This window comes from Seriola dumerili, unplaced genomic scaffold, assembly GCF_002260705.1.
Source record: "Seriola dumerili isolate Sdu_G_001 unplaced genomic scaffold, Sdu_1.0 BDQW01000002.1, whole genome shotgun sequence".
NCBI classification, from domain to species: Eukaryota; Metazoa; Chordata; class Actinopteri; order Carangiformes; family Carangidae; genus Seriola; species Seriola dumerili.
The window spans coordinates 6,369,428-6,386,370 of record NW_019174257.1 but is presented as its reverse complement, the minus strand read 5'-3'; the positions used below and the strand labels follow the sequence as shown (position 1 = coordinate 6,386,370).

The window sequence follows — 16,943 nt, the reverse complement described above, 5'->3', positions numbered from 1 at the left end:
TGCAAATGAGGAAATGCTCAGTAATTCACTGTGGGGAAGGTGGTTAACTGACAGCGCCACAACATGAGCTTCAACAGCAGGGAAATATTAACATGCTGTCATAGTGTTTGTTTCATTTCTTCTTGAAAGGTCAGAGCTTTCATTATGTTTGAATGTTTTTTTAGAAAAAAGGGCCACATTTCAAGGATTGGCAAGTAATTTTGTATTATCAGCATTTATCAATTTTCTCTGCTCTTTGTGTTTTATCATCTCGCTGTATGAATAAAGGAAAGGAAAGGAAAGGAAAGGAAAGGAAAGGAAAGGAAAGGAAAGGAAAGGAAAGCACAAAAAGAGCAAAGATGAATGAAATAATTTCATTCAGAGGACACAAGAAAAAGTAAAGCTCTGAATTTTGAAGAAAAATGAAACTAAGTAAAAGTGAGGTGAAGTGAGATGAAATAGGCTTGCTTCTGCTTTCTGTATTTCATTCTGGTTGTACAAGTGAAGTCAAGTCCTTTATATATCACAAATATCACAAATCAAAATTGTGATTGCCCCCAAAGGACTTTATAGTCTTTACAGCACACGACACCCTCTGTCCTTAGAGTCTTGGTCTGGATAAGGAAAACTCCCCAAAAAACGAACAGTACAAGAACTGACAAAAACCTTTTATATAAGATATCAAATTGTAGTTAATTTGATACAGACCAAATAAAGACAGGAAAAGTTTATCAGTGTTTCAGATAAAACTGAAAAAACAGAGTAGACTGCAGAAGAAATTAAATATGATTAGTATCAACGTCTCTCAGTTTTCATTTGATGAGAAACAGCAGCAGTGAAACTGCTCTGTTTTGGAAAGAAACATTGCATTTTCCAGTTTAAACAGACAGTAAATGTCACGGACACCTTATACTGTAACTCTGACTGTTTTTCCATTGCATCACATATTTAAATTTATGAAAACAAAAGAAGGAGTGAACGGCCAGATTCAGGTGGTTAGATAATAATACTAGCACCAAGATTTTAGCTAAACATAAGGAGACTAATTTAGAAGCATAAGCAAAAGCAACAGATAAAAGCATTTTTATTTTTTGATCTCTTTCTGTTTATATTTCCATATTTATTTTCTTATTCTTTTACGGATTTACTCTTTTTGATGGTACTCTTATGACTCCACATACAGCGGCCATGAAAGGAATTACAAGAATAATAATAGGAGAAAAATATGGTAAATTCTCTCTGGATTGAAAATAAGAATTTTATAAATGGAGAGTTTCACACTTGCATGATAACACAAGATCACATCAAGCTAGTGTTCATTTTAGCCAGTTCATTACGGGAGCTAAAGATTTGTGAAGTCCAGTTACAGGAGTGGATTTTGTGTAACTGTAATGAAACATGAGTATATGATACCAAGTAGCTGGTGATCCAGTCTGCTGTCTATATTTCATATCTGGGTGGGGACAGGGTGTTTGGTTTTAATCTGCTGCAGACTGAAATATTGCCATGTGATGTTGGATAAAGCGTTGAATGAAACGTTGGTGGTGTGGAGTTCATCACAGGAGATTATTGTCCAAGCCGGGGGGCGCTGTCTGTAGTGCTCCTGTTGCTCCAGTCGGAGCATAACCGGAGTTTAAAGGGGTGGGGTACCCGTTGACAGTGGTGGGTGAAGCGGGTATATTCCCCCCCCACATGACCCCTGGCTGAGCGCTCACCACGCTGTGAGCCTCCACCTGGCTGCCTGCAGGGGGCGCTGTGACGCCTGCTGGTGCCCATGCCGCCATGCCACCAGTGATGGTTGGCCAGGGCGCCGCAGCAGGACCAGCCCACTGGTTTCCCAGAGGCCCTCTCTGGTCCCAGGGCATGGCAGTGGGAGAGTATGGCGGAGAGACGTATGGAGAGCCACCTAGTGGCTGGGTGGGGAACATGGAGAGGATCTGCGAGGTGGAGAGCATTGGCTGTGGAGGCTGTGGAGACTCTGTGAGAAAAGTAGAAGATAGTGAGTTAAAATTCAATCCTGCTCTGGATGTACATATATACATATCTGGTCATCCTCTGCAACCCAACAAAAACAAAAAATGATCTTGCTCTGTCTACGTACTATATACTGTATTAGTGCAGATAGTCATGTTTGGCTAACTTGTCCTCTTTACATTCTGTGGGTTTTTTTTTTGTTTAGATAAAACTCTTCCATCTCCTTCTTTGTTCCTCTTATCTTTTCCCCCAGTTTATTCTGTTGATGTCACTGAATATCAAGCACACACATGTATAATACTTCTATTGACTTTATTATTATCAAACTGAGCAACAACTGATTAATTGCCTGATGATTCAACTGATCCATTTGTTTATGAACCAATTTACCTAAAAAAATATGTTTGGAAAGAAAAAAAACATTTTAATAATAATAGAAAATAAAAAGAAATCAGGATCAGGGCTTCTGTACTGCCACACACTGCCAGCGTGCAGAGGTAAAGGAGGAGGCGCGGATAACTGAATCTGTGGGAACTGAGCACGAGTTGAGACGAGGCAGTAAAAATGTGTGAGATTATTTAATCCATCATGGGAGCAGCACCATGGGAATTATGGTAATGTGACCTGTGTACTTATACAGAGCGATCATGGGAAAATACTGTGTACATTTAGGGAAAATTGACGTTTCTCTTGCGTCTCCAGGTCAAAGGTCAGATGTCAGTTGAAGAGCAGCAGCTGCTGAGAAACAGTGTATGGTTTGTGTCTAAATTAAATTATTTAACTTGCTGCTTGATCTTCTGATTATATCTCAGTATTATTATGAACTCTAAATCGCACGTGGCTGGATCAGATATTTAGTTTATATTATCTGATTTTCTGTAAAGACATGAATGAAGTTTTGGTGTGCAGGCTCCACAGCACTTCAACCATGTTATTTAATTTAACCACAGTCTCACTGCCACAGCGCAGTGTGTGTTAACACATTACAGAAGTGTTGATGCCCCTATTCAATAAATACAAATGAGATGCCCACAGCGAGTAACCTTGAAATCTAGAGGACCGAAGTGATGAAAGTTTGTTTATCTGATGATATCTATTTGCATGATAGGTGATCAGTGTATGTGTTACATCTCTGTATGAATCCTCCCTTTGATGGGATGGCAGAAAGACTGGGGCTGAACAAGCAATATATTTTGTACTTTTATATGTCATGTTTTTATGTCCACAACCCCAAAAAAAGATTGGAAACTGCATCTAGAACTGACAGAAAAAGCCTCTGCCAATTCTGTAATTTTTGGCCACAGGACTTTCAAACTAATGTTACAAGTTACATAATCAGTGTGAAGTTCATAAACATCTGTGGAAATAAACTGCTGGGACTTGTGTTCTAAATATGTAAAGAAAAAATATACAGAAAATATGCTATAGATTCAAAATATCAAGCAAAATATGGAAGATAATTACCAGAGACCAAACGAGAGAAGGGTGTTCATGTTGCCCTGGATTTGGAATAACAGGTAACGCTTCCACTCAGGCTCTTTGTGGTTTTAAAGTACTTTCCCTGAAGCTATTTGACTCTTAAAGACATATTGGCTTTTTTAGTCTGTGGTTGTTTTTGCATTTATTTATGGTATTGGCATATTTTGAATATGTTTGAGTTATCTGACTTCTGAACTCCGAACCTATTGCACTTCAAGGTTCCTCGCGTCATCACTTTGCCCCGTGTTACCACTGACCTGGCTGACTGGGACACGAGCTCTGGAGGGGTGACAGCGGCTCCTCCAGCTGGACTGAGAAAACTTCCATCAGCTCTTTCCTAGATGAGACCTGTAGACACAGAAACAAAAAACATTAGTTTGTATCTAATTTCTAAAAATATAGAGTGACTGGCTGAACGATAGTGGATATGAATGACAAATTACATAGATAACATATAGATTCAAATAGAATAGAAATTCTGTGTCAACCTATTTGCTTAGTTCAGGATCTTAGAAGATGAGCTGCTAGCTACCTAGCTCACCTTGATAATCATATGTCCAATTTGAACTTGAGACGTCTCATCTATTGAGAATATGATGTATTTTTGCAATCATATTTTCCACTTGGACACGTTTATCCTTATTTACTCATTATTCATTATTTGATTTGAAAACAATGATATTCCAAAAGGTCAAGTAATGTACTGTTTATTTTGATTTGATTTTAATTTTTACCTGTTGTTCTGGGTACAGCTGTTCAGTGGGTTAGTGGTTAAATTGTCAATACTCTCATAAACACAGCGGATTAAAACATTCACATAACAGATGTTGTGTTGTGGTTTACTTGGTTCGATTGTCCAGGTGAAGAGTCTGGCCGTGGACTGAACACACCCTCAAAAGCTGGTCCCTGAAAATAACAGTCAGTATTGTTTCAACATGTGACCTCCACCTCCATCATTTGGAAAAAAGCAGATGAAGAGATTATTTTTCTTTTTAGGAATAAAACTGAGCCTTAATTGTTCTTTAATTTACCTCAGCTGGAAGGGCTGAATTCTCATTTAGAAGCAATAAAGAGCTGGTCTGAAAAACAAGAGGAAACAACATTCAGAATACAGTGTTGACATAGGAAAAAAAAACAACAACTGATGAACCCAAAGTTTTTCTCTGACTTGTGTCGGTGCCTCTGCGGGTTCCTGTGGTGTCTCCTGGTCCAGACTTTGACAAACCTCCTTGATGTCAGCCAGGACTGGATCTGCCTGATGAACCCAAATAAAATGTCACACTGTTTAAACAAACACATTCACTGCAGGGTGGTACAATGCAACACTGGTACAATTAGGAAGGGCTCTCTTTGCAGCCAGGAGGAATGATTACAGTCACCTAAAATATTTTAGTACATATCGGCATGTCAATTTTTTTTAAAGATAGACTTCAAAAAAGGTGAACCTAGTCTGACGAAATAATGTTCACCTTTTCTATAAAATGTGTTTGTTGAAGAATTACATCAAATCAAAAGTAAATGCAAGGAAATATAAAGTTTCTGCATTTTCAAGTGCCCCAAGTTTGAAATGATGAATAAATGAATGTGATGATCTTTTTGGGGACACATTTTCTCTTTTGTCATGTTTCCTCAGGCTTTTCTCATTTTTCACTTAAATATAACCATCACATATGAAGAACACTACCCTATGTATATATATATATATATATATATATATACACATGACATGTCTGTTCCCCTTTGTGTACTGTTTGTTGTTACCAGGTTAGCTGTCTTGATGTAGAAGAGGCTGTAGGCGTCTTGGTGTTGGTAGATGTAGGCCAGAGCTCTGGGGTCTGACGCATCTTTTGTCAAAGAGCTGATCCTGCTCCTCTCGTGCTCATGAAGTACAGCCTGTAAAGCAGATTATGAAAAGGATTTGAGCTTTTAGTCCTTTACAGTATCCACTGTAATAATATATAATAATACAATAACCACTGCACTGCCATTCAGCAATAAAAACGGGAGAACAGAAAACTACCATTACTGCAAGAAAAAAAAAAAGGGAAAATAAGATATCATAACTATAAAATCACTATAGAAGTTATTTGCTGGGTCATCTCAAAGAATAATTCAGTTTCAGGCAAAAGTCTGCAGTGTTTCTAATCACTACAACCAGCACTTGAATCAGAAATTGAACCAAAATATAGAGGCAGATGTGGAAGCAGAACTTCTCCAAACACCAACTTCCACATAAAGCACAGTATTCATTTCACATAGGAAAAACTACTTCCTCATTTCATTCACCACCACTTCTTGTAAATGTTTAACAAATAATAACTTAAGGGGAAAATTGTAACTTGAGGAAAAAAGCCAAACATTATGGTGTTCAGAGAATCAAATCAGATCTTACAATATCTGTGAGTAAAGCGGCTCACCACACTTTTCCCTTTCTCAAGAAACTAGAAAGAAAAGTACTGGAGAATAGTTTTACGGGACTGATGCATGTCAGTTGTATAAATATTGAGCTTTACCTCCTGAAGGAATCAGGACAATTGTCCAATTTTGGAAAAATGAGTAAGAATGCAAATGTTATGTGGTATTAATGTGGTAATCCAAGCAGGAAACCAGCTTTTTCTCCTCACTAGAAATCCACAATGGTTGTTGTGGTTGGAAGTAATAAACAGAAAGTACTTAAGATCAATCATGAACCTGAGGGGGGTGCTACAACTACAGGGCAAGGCAACGAGGAGAGAGAGTTGGGAGAATTTTAGTCACGTGACGCACCCCTGTCCGCTCATCCGCGATTTTCAGGCCGGTGGAGGAAACTTTCAGCCAAACTCTCTGCTTGTGTTTCCCCTGTTTCCTCGCTGCTGCCTCAAAGCCCTGAAATGCAAACACACACACACACACATACACACACACACATACACACACACACACACACACACACACACACACACACACACACACACACACCACACCAACACACACACCACACACACATCACACACACACACACACACTACACTCACACCATACACACACACACCACACACCACACACACACACACACACAACACACACACACCACACACACCACACACACACACACACACACACCACACACACACACACACACACACACACACACACACACACGGGTGCAGTGCAGGTGATGGAAAATATGAGGCAAACGTGACACAAATCTACATGGATATCTCAGCTGAATTTAATGTAATGTCAAAGACGCTGCTCCTGTGGAAAGGAGTGGAGTAAATCAATATTGATTAATGTTTACACTGATAATCATTTAAATCAAAACTTTTTTGTGAAGAATTTGTTTTGTAACCGTTGTTTCACTCAAGCTCTTCCCTCATGATTGTCTAATCATAGCAACTGTAGCTGTAACCACATACAGACCACATACACAACAGCTGTGCGCAGGGGTTTTGAAAGTGCAACACTCAGCATTGAAGAGCGTGGATATTATTGTCACAAAGTAATAATTGTTTAAATCATCTCAAACAAAAACATCAGGACACACTTAACTTTCAGAAAGATCAATGAAAGTAATGCTGAATAAGAGATTGCACACATAGTGGCTTTAATATAATATAATATGAGGACAGTAATTTAATAGTTGTAAATAGGCAAGTTTGTAATATTTAAAAGTGTAAGTTACACATTGACTTTGGCAAACTGTTGTTCATAGACAGTCTGATTTATTATTTTCTCTCTCTGGCTCGTGCAAAGTCCTGTGAGATTAGAGGGCATGAAGTCAATGATATGTCAGGACTCACTGGGATGTCAAATATAATCAAAAGCCTGATCTCCACTGCAGGAATTTTCCCACAACTCCTTCTACATTTGAGAAAACAAGTTTTTAAAAAGGCTGCTCCATTCCCTTTTCACTAGGCCCTGATCCCCCACATTATCATTGTTCTGTCATTAACATTGTTATTTAATCAGTGGGATGATTAGCTCATCCCCATACTTACCTGAGTTGGTGGGAGGCTCCAGTTTGGTGAGAAGGAGAAGATAAGATGCCAGTGAGGAGTCGATACAGAGACTCAGAGCAGGTGGCAGCTTGCTGTGAGGCTGCAGATTGTATTTCTTTGACGTTATGGCTTAGATTATTTTTTCGTGAATTTCCCAAGGTTAATTTTTCTTCTGTTTGGTAATATTTTTGTTAATAAAATCAAATTTTTTCGAGCACTTACAGCTGCTGACATGCTTTATTTGGAAATCCCTTTTAAAGTTTCCAGTGCCCAAACACCATCATCTGCCCTTTTTATGGGGCGGAGGCACGACAAAGTTCTTTCACTACATCGCTCCTAATCCAAAGGAAAGAGGCCGTGATTGAGATTGTTGGTGGATGGAGTTGGCCTAATGAACTACTTGGTCAAATTCAGTCTTCATTAACAAGTGTTATTTTTCACTACCACTGCGTTGTCTCCAGAATGGTACAATTTCAAACTGCAACATACCAACATGACCGTTAATCTGATGTTATTATACATTATAATGTATCAATGTTTCTATAAGACTAAAGCTTGGGACACACCTCAAAAGTAGCTGGGACCTACAAAGACCGACAATCCCCACATATAAAGACTGTTTCCATCAACTTGCACAGATGTGACAGCCAGGGAGGAACATAAACTTTATGGCTGAGAAAATACACTCGACAACACACTGAACAACTGGACCAGCTGAAGCTGTGGCAGTAAGCGACCTCACAAACTCTACAAGAACGCCAAATGTGTTCTCCGACCACCAGGGGCTTGAACTGTTTAAGCAGTGACATTTGTGCTGAAAAGACTAAGAACTAGTTTGGATGAGGCCCTGGATGGAGAGGTGGATACAGAGAGGTGAGGGAAAGCTTTTTTCAGGCAAAGCTGCTCATGTGATGCAAACAAGTGATGCAAACATCATATTTAAAGAAATCTTTATAAGAATGACTGGCAGTAACTGGATCTGACAGCTTAATATTAGAGTCTTAACATATCACACACTATATGATTTTATCTGCTGACTGTCAAAACTAACTGATCCAGACTGGAACGGACCTGATTAAACTTGGTCCGATCAGTGGTCATGTCCGAATTATATTTTTAATCCCCACCTTTACTCTACAGCTGTGTGAGGCTGATGTTTGTACTAAATTTCATGTCATGTAACACAGGACTCTCCTGGAAATTCAAAATACTTCATTATTGAAAAGTGGCACCACAGCTGCTTAATTCTATCAAATCATTAAATTAAAAGTGAAACAATTTAAGCTGTACATCCTGTTTTCACTGTCAATGAGATGCACCCTGGGAGTCGTAGTCAACTTCTCAGCTAAATTTTTTAATTTAAGCCTGAATTTTGTATATCCATTTTTTCTTTTTAGCAGATATTTCGGAAACACAGTTGTTGATCATTTGCAACGATGATTGAACATGTCCATGCACAAGAGATGCCCAAACAGCTCTCCCCGGTTCGCAACTCTATAGCTGTCAAGACATTTCACCCCAAAATGTCAACGTCATGGTGGTGCAAGAGGAGAAGGCGGACGATCACCAGTAGGGTTTATCATCTGGAAACCATAAATGTCTCTTTACTAAATTTTCATGACAATCCTTCCAATAGTTGTGGGGGTTAACAGACAGATGGCTTAGCAGCCTGAAAATTACACCTCACGGCTTTTGACAAAACAGCATTTTTGTGCAATGGTTTGAATTAAATACTGGCCTCTGAAGACAAATCGCTCTAGCTCATAACAACCACTGACGACAGATTTTCCATCTCTCCTGTCATGTGATACCAGACGTCTGGTGTTTATCTTTAATTTGCTCTCTGATAAAATGACTTTGAACATAGAGGAGGAGAAGATCATCTCACAGGCAATTAACCATCTTTAATCAAGACAAGACAGAGGTAAGTTTATTTTGGCAGTGGAGGACAGACTACCTTTAGTTTCATCATGGAGTCCCAGCACATCTTGTCCCCCTGCGCCTCGGGTACCGGGTCTACACCGATCAGCTTGGCTTTGTACCGAACACCGTCTCCATGAAAACGGGAGGTGGTGTCACTGGGTGTGCTGGCGGCTCCTGGGAAACACGAGGAGAGGAAATAAAGGGTCAAACTGTGAGGATAAATCTGTGTGAGAGCACGGAAATGCGTGTCTGTGTATATTTATATTAATCTGTTGTGTTTTAATAATGTTTGTGTGTCATAATTCAATAAAAGCTCATGTGTATTTGTGTTTTCGATGTGTTTGCACTTGTGTGTCTTCACCGTAATGCCTTTGTTTGTGTCTCTGTGACTGTGTGCATTTTTGTGTTAATAAATACATATTTGTGTGTATCTTTGTAAACAGATAAACAGTACAAGTATGTGCGTCTTTTTGCTCTGAATGTGTTTTCCATGTGTGTGTGTGTGTGTGTGTGTGTGTGTGTGTGTGTGTTTGTGTGTGTGTGTGTGTAAGCAAATTGCTGAGGGGGCATTTGACTGATCCTTGGTCAATGTTTCATTTCATTTCCTGGAATGGAAACAGGTAATTTAGCAAGTATGGAAATGTTAGTATGTGTTGATGTAACAAAGGTCGGCTCTTAAACAGTTTCATGCGTGTTGTGTAACAGTTTACTGGCGTTAAGTCGTGGTCTAGTTTAATGTTAAACTCTAATAGGTTTCACATCTGTGTTAAACAGTCCAGTAGTCAAAGTCAGTATTGTAAGTTGGTGATTGTAACAAGTGAAATACCCAGTAAAATTAACAAAAATTGCTCCTTTTTTTTCGAAAACACAGGCTGCTGTTTTTGCAGACAGTGAACTGGGGAAATGAGCCAATAAAAGCCCCAATGCTAAATTCTCACATAGGCATGAAGACATTTTTCATTTTGCCCATTTGCTACTGCTCTGTTAGATGTGGAGTTTCTAATGCGGGTGAGTTATATATATTCTCCTGACAATGCTCAGCTTCAACCACCTCCTGTGACGGACAGATCTCTTTCCTGTTATTTGGAGAAGCTCGACTGTAGAGTGACCTGAGTTGGCAAAATAAACTGCAGTGAAAGCCTGGAGGACACATGATACAACTCAAGCAGCGTATCCAAGGAGAGTTGAATTGAGGGCAACTGGACTCGGTTGTGAATACATAAGGACGTCTCATCCGGGAGGCTTCTTCAGGTTCTGACTGACTGGTGGGGAGTCCCGGTCATTTAACTGCTGTGGGGTCATTTTCAAGGCCTTGATGTCACTTGGTTCGTTAGTGCTCTTGGCTGTTGTAAAGACAGTTGTTAAAGTTGTCGTAAAGTCATCTGAGGCCACGTGTAAATGGTTGTTAAATTTCCTGCAGGGTTGAAGGACGACATTGTTAGTGGGGGATAAGTGGTGTCGCCGTAGACCTCCTCCTCTGTTGACGGATGGTTTCTCTAGTTTAACGTAGATAGCGTCTCTCACTTCTCTTTACCAGAACCACCTGTCCTCCCTTCCTAAAATATGTACACTGTTGTCCTTGAGGGAGTGTCCCTTACCCTTCAGGTGTAGGTAAACTGCTGAGTCTCGACCTGAGGAGCTGGCCCTTCCCAATATGAAAGTCTGTGCATTCCTCACTGCACTGGACTGCATATACTACACTGCTTTTCCTGTGTTTGGGTGTGCAGCCTTTTGAATGGACAGGTTTCTGTCTTAGTGCGTTGCTGGGTTTTGAAAAACACGGAGATGCAGTGCTTGTTGAAGATCCTCCTGAGTGTCTTACTGCAGACACGCAGGGGATGACGATGTTGTTGCGTTTTTCCCTTTTTTTCTTCACCACCTGTAGCTCTGGTGTACACAGACTTGTATATCAGACTTGTATATCAACTAAACAACTACTGAACAAACACATGGCTCAACACAGGAGGGCCAACTCCTCTAATGACTGTCGTTACAACAGCTGGGAGCACTGATGAACCAAGTGACATCAATGGCCTTGATAACGACCGTACAGAGGTTAAATCCATGGCACTCCCCACCAGTCGGTCAGAACTGAAGAAGCCTCTTGGATGAGACGTGACACGTCTTCAAGTATCCACAACCAAGTCCAGTAGACAAGCAATCCCATGTAGATATCTCACTGCACTGTTTCACGTTTTACTTTGATTTCTGCCTCCTAAGAACTTGAAACATTGTTGAAGGCTACTTTTAAAATGTCTATTTTATCATATATTATAGTTTGGTTTTTGGGATGTCTGGAACACCGTCTACCCTGTCTGAGTTTTAAGGTATTGTTAAAAGAACGGTTATGTATTTTATGCTTTTAAGGTTCAGGTTTCCAGTATTGAAATGTATGCCTCCATCTTTTTTCCGGTTTATGGTCTTAAGACGTTTTCGTTCTCTATGTCGTGTTTTATAAATGCATCATAATGTTGTCAATAATCCAAACCAAACTAGACCAAACAACTGTCCCTAAATGTTACACTGATGCTGATACTCATGAGAAGATACCACAGATCCATCGTTGAGCAGCTATGGCAAAGTACAGAAAAAAGTCAGGCTTTTCATTTGGCTGAGCAGACATCCTTGGATCCCTGACAACTGGACCACAATGCCGCTGAAAGTATCTTGATCAAGTATTCTCATCAAATTCAGTATCCAATTCAAGATCCTTGTGGTCACTTTTAAGGACTCACTTATTAGTCAGCTACAACAAAAGCTCTTTATCCTGTCTCCTGGAAGACATCTCACTAATTTGCCAAATACGTTTTGCAGGAAACAATTGCTGCCTAGATTACTTTTGCATATTTTTGAAGAAAGAAATTACGGCTAAATTTGACAAAGCCCAGGACTTTGGCACTGCAGCCTGAGGTTCACATGCTGAATCCCAAGTGTGGTTAGTGCTACAAAAGCGCTTTAGTAAAGGTTAGTAAAGGTTTTTACAGGCACAGAAATAGATTATAGTCTAAGCCAAAGTGATCATATTCTCATAAAGCCATAGTTTCTCCTGATGGCTAATGATTAACACGTCTGAGCAGTGTGTAAAAATGCAAGATTTACATTTTTAAAGCTTCGCTGACAATCTATCACTCTGCTCACTAAACATCTGCTTTTCCAAATGTAAACAGTCAAGGACACGGCGTTTTGGAGCAACGTGAGCTGTAATTTACACCAGATAAACCGATATTTATCCAGTTCACATGAAAGCGTCTATTAGCAACACTATTGTATAACTCAACAAGTGGCATCAACAGTGTGTTTCTCGAACTGCTGGAACAGATAGACACCCTCTAGTTAATCAAGATTGAGAAAACAAACATAATCACTCTCAGTTGAAATGAAGCGTCGCTGATTCTCACCAAAAAGAGACCACATTTACATCCACTGAAGGATTGAGGGCAATTATTTATATCAGGCACAGGGCTACACCAGTGGTTTGGTACTGAACCATAAAGTTGGGGAACAGAGAAAAGACATATTTTAAAAAAGAAGGGTCAAAATCAAAGAAACAGAGACTGAGATGTTCCTAGATTTTACAGGCAGAGAATGGAAGGAAGGAAGAAGAAATTAGATGCGAATTCACACAGAATGATACGAACTGATGCAAAGATGCTTCTACAGGAGTTGAAAATGTGTCAACTTGAGGGGAAGATTCGCACGTGAGGAGAGAGAGGAGAGAGGATGGAGAGAAATAACAGAAAGAGCAAGAGTTTCTAGTCAGTTCTTAGTTCAGTCAGAGGCAAATAAACATAACCTGCAAAAAGTGCCTGGCTGTCAAATTCATGTGAATGATGCAAGGTGTAAAATTTACTTTGCGTTCTGTTTGAACACATCTTTAGTCTCTCAGAAACACTGGATCCCACATATCCATTTTTTTCTTTTTCGGCTTTTGGATTTGGTCTCATTTTGGATGAAATTCTTCCCACTGACAGCGTCAATTCAGTCCATGCACATTCGGCAGAGATGCGTCGCTACAGAAAAACTGTTAAAAAGAATGTAAATCTAGTCAGTCACATTAAAACTTTATTCTTATTGAAAGAAAATAGCAGTTCTGCAACTGCTCGGCGTCTTTAGAGAGATTGTACACATCAAGTCAAATCTGATTTGAGATCTCAGACAGCAAAGTTATGTATTTGTCTCTTTTTGACGTTTCAACAAAAATGAAGCAACAAGTTTAGAATAAAAGAAAGAAATTAATGATTTTGATTTTGCTGGGAATAATGACTTTGGTTATTTTCAGGGATTATGTTGTAACTATTAGAATTGATGGGATTTAAGGAATTGAAGCAGCCTGACTAATCATGTCCAAAGAAAAGGCAAGGAAGCGTACATTCAGCAGGTTTTGATAGGTTTTTCACAGGTCACAGGTGAAGGGCACATCTCTGAACTTATGTTTTTTTCTAAGAATGAATCCTGACAGTCAGCAGCAGCCAGATACTTTTACCTTTTGTACTGGTGGGGAGCCAGGTCCTGACAGCAGCTTGGCCCGGGGCAGGACAACTTCCAGCCGTTTGCTCCATCTCCATCTTGACGAAGTTTGTTTGGAAATTGTAAGCTGGGGGGGCTCAGGATCCCTGTGAACACAATGTGACTGTCACAGTTGGTGGCTGCAAAAGAGCATGCTAAATCAGTTCAATGACAGATATTATTGTTGTCAAACTGCACAGAAAAAGCATCCACAGATTTAAGGACTTCTGAGATGAATTTGAACAAGAGAGACCGTTTGATTCACCTCACCTGCTGGGAGTACGTCTCTGCTCTGACACTGCTGCCTGGCTTGACTCATAGCCGAAACTTCTCAGAGTCAAAGGTCAGGATGTAGACACACTGGTCATATATTAACATCTGCTGGGAGGCTCAAGTACATGGGAACTTGTGTAGAGGACTGGAGAGCTTCTAATTGGAAGAATAGTCAGTATATGGTGCTTTCCCTTAGGAGATGAGTGTGAGGTCATGTGTTTCCCTCAAAGACAGACTTTGGGTGGTATTTTCTTAAAATAACAGCTAAACTAAATGTGCCCCCCTGCCAAAAAAAACATAGCGCTGAAAAACTCTGCAGGAAGGATAGTTGAGAGAAACCAGATGACACAAACCCTTCAGAAGAGAAATTTCTCGCTTTAGATATTTTGAAATTTGAAATTTGATTTGACTACAATGTTATGTAATGCCTCATGTAAACCACTTAAATTGCAACTTTTTTTTCTTTATTGCAAAATGTAGGATTGATCTCATAATTCCTGTAGTGTTTTGACTTCATCATTCATGTATCATTTAATCTTGAAGTGATTAAGTATCACATTTCTGGTCAAACTTGGACACTTACAAGAGACAGATTAAAACTAATAGTCTTCCGCTAAATGCTAACGACAGCATGCTAAAATGCTTACAATGACAAGGCTAACATGCTGATGTTTAGTGAGTATAGTGTTTAGCGTGTTAGCATGCTAACATTTGCTAATTAGCCAAGTAAACTGAAGTTGATGGGAATGTAATTTTGCAGTACTTTGGTCATAAAGCAAAGTATTGGACAAATTTAAGTTTTGACCTGATGATGGTGCTAAATTCACAGTCAGAGGATCACCAGAGTCATTACAGTGCACATGAATGTGTGTACCACTTTTCATGGCAATCCATAAAATAGTTGTCAAGACATGTCGCTTCAAACCACGTGTGTCACCAAAAACACAACAGGATTCACTCCACTTTGTGATGCAGGCTTTCTGTTAAAAACTTAAGGCTGGGTCCAAAATCACCCCCCACCCCCCACCCCCTTTCACTCATTCACTACTCCGTGTATTAGACACTCAATACTTAAATTTAATATATATATGCTATACTTAAATGGCAGACAGACAATAAATATAGGTCACTATAGTAAATAGGGAGTGATTTTGGACACAACCCATGTTTTGAGTGGGAGGAGAGACAATCACCATGACTACATCAGGGTCTCAAACCCCCCAGATTCACAGACGACATTATACCACTGTGTTCACAAGCCTAGTACTTGACTATGTGATGACTAAACTGAACGTGCAGAAATGTTTGGATTGACCCTTTAAAACACCCCTCACTGTTCATGAATGACGGCACACGTGTCATTTTAATGACTCACTTTCGTGAACCAGTGAGTAAACTTGTCCACTCACACTGAAGAGCAATATTATTATTTTTTTTTCAAACTAACCTTGTGTATGTGTGGGGCCAAAGTTATCAATCACTTTCCAGCTAAACAAACCACAGTTCATATCCTTTTATTCAGGCAGTCATAACCTCAGTTGTTTCAGCCTTTGAGGCCACTGAGTTGAGTTTGGTGAAGGAGCTGCCATTGATTTTGTACTGCAGTCACCCATTTCCTGGCAATTAAAAGTTCGGTGAGAAAAATCCTCAGTCTGTATCTTTGTCCCATTTTTTGAGGCACTCCCCTGAGAATGAAATATATATAACACACTGGAATATTCATTATTTTTCACCTCCTCTCATTACTTCCTGTTGTGCTGGGCGATGACCTATGAAGAATTCTTTTAACATAAAAGCAGCCTGAGTTGGGAATAAAAAGAACTTAAGAAAACACATGTAAATAGACAAAACACAGATGATTCAGAAAACATCTTTATCAGTTTGACATGTGCGCTGCAAATACTCACAACACAACCAAATACACAAATGTGCACTCCTTGTTCTTTTGTCTACAGAATGAATTTGGGACCGACCAGATGCTCATCCCTGATGATATACTGTGATGGATAATAATCTAAAATGGCTAAAACCTTTGGACAGTGCTTTATATGATAATTGTAAAAGGCAACAAGTTCTCCAACCTGAACAACTATATAGGTTGTCTTCTGATACAACCCTCCGGCGGCAAGAGATATGCCACGGAAAAAAAAAAAAAAAACATGGATGAGAAATGAATAATTAACCCTTTTACAATGTAACAGCACTATAGTAAAGGTTTAGTAAAACTTAGTGAAAGATCGTGGTTATACTTATTTGAGGTTAGAGGACCTTGACAACCATGGTTACAATGATAACTGAATAATAGATAAATAGAACAATCATATTCATGGTTAAAGAAGCAAAGACCTTCAGTTTGAAACAGGAAGCTTACAGTGTTTTGTCAATCGATCTATCCACCTCAACTTCCTCCAGATGTGGACTTTGTTGCTACATAATGTCCCCTGACTTCCTCCTTTGCTCCAATGGGCTTTGCCACCATAACGTAAACATGTCATTTTGTGGCGTTTGCAAACAGTGATGCTGTCTCACATGACCGCAAGAGGGTGCGAGACAACTTGTGGGGTCATTTTTTTCATGAGAGTCTCCTAAAAGGGTTTTTTTTCCCCAAGTACTTAATGACTACATTTACTTTTGAAAACTGTAGTGCGCTAGATTTTGTAAATAATTAAAATTTTAAATGCAGAAAAGTCCTTGCGGTATTGTTAGGCTACTTTTACTCCAGTTTGTCTGAACACTTCTTCTACCACTGCTTTTAATTTGGATACACAGTCAGAAATGTTTCTCAGAAACCTGAAAATACTTTGAGATGATACAGAGGAAGTTGCTTTC

At 39.4% G+C, this 16,943-nt stretch overlaps 1 protein-coding gene across 1 annotated transcript; it reads right to left on the bottom strand.

The window, feature by feature from the left end:
• Positions 1 to 635: 635 nt before the first annotated feature.
• Positions 636 to 14,203, bottom strand: LOC111236903 (disabled homolog 2-like). The gene is made up of 10 exons (XM_022765847.1): positions 14,112 to 14,203; positions 13,819 to 13,948; positions 9,370 to 9,509; positions 6,199 to 6,297; positions 5,194 to 5,325; positions 4,601 to 4,687; positions 4,464 to 4,511; positions 4,276 to 4,338; positions 3,690 to 3,780; positions 636 to 1,957 (listed from the first exon to the last, which is right to left on the bottom strand). The coding sequence occupies exons 2-10, from the start codon at positions 13,898 to 13,900 to the stop codon at positions 1,536 to 1,538; spliced, it is 1,164 nt and encodes a 387-aa protein (XP_022621568.1). The 5' UTR covers positions 13,901 to 13,948; positions 14,112 to 14,203; the 3' UTR covers positions 636 to 1,535.
• Positions 14,204 to 16,943: the final 2,740 nt, after the last annotated feature.

Bases quoted from the DNA above. Each gene is read 5' to 3' on its own strand.
- LOC111236903 (XM_022765847.1), bottom strand. From the start codon at position 13,900: ATGGAGATGGAGCAAACGGCTGGAAGTTGTCCTGCCCCGGGCCAAGCT. The intron at 9,510-13,818 runs GTAAAAGTATCT...CGTGTTTCCCAG, and splicing joins GCTCCCCACCAGTACAAAAG to GAGCCGCCAGCACACCCAGT. The intron at 4,688-5,193 runs GTAACAACAAAC...TGGGTTCATCAG, and splicing joins ACATCAAGACAGCTAACCTG to GCAGATCCAGTCCTGGCTGA.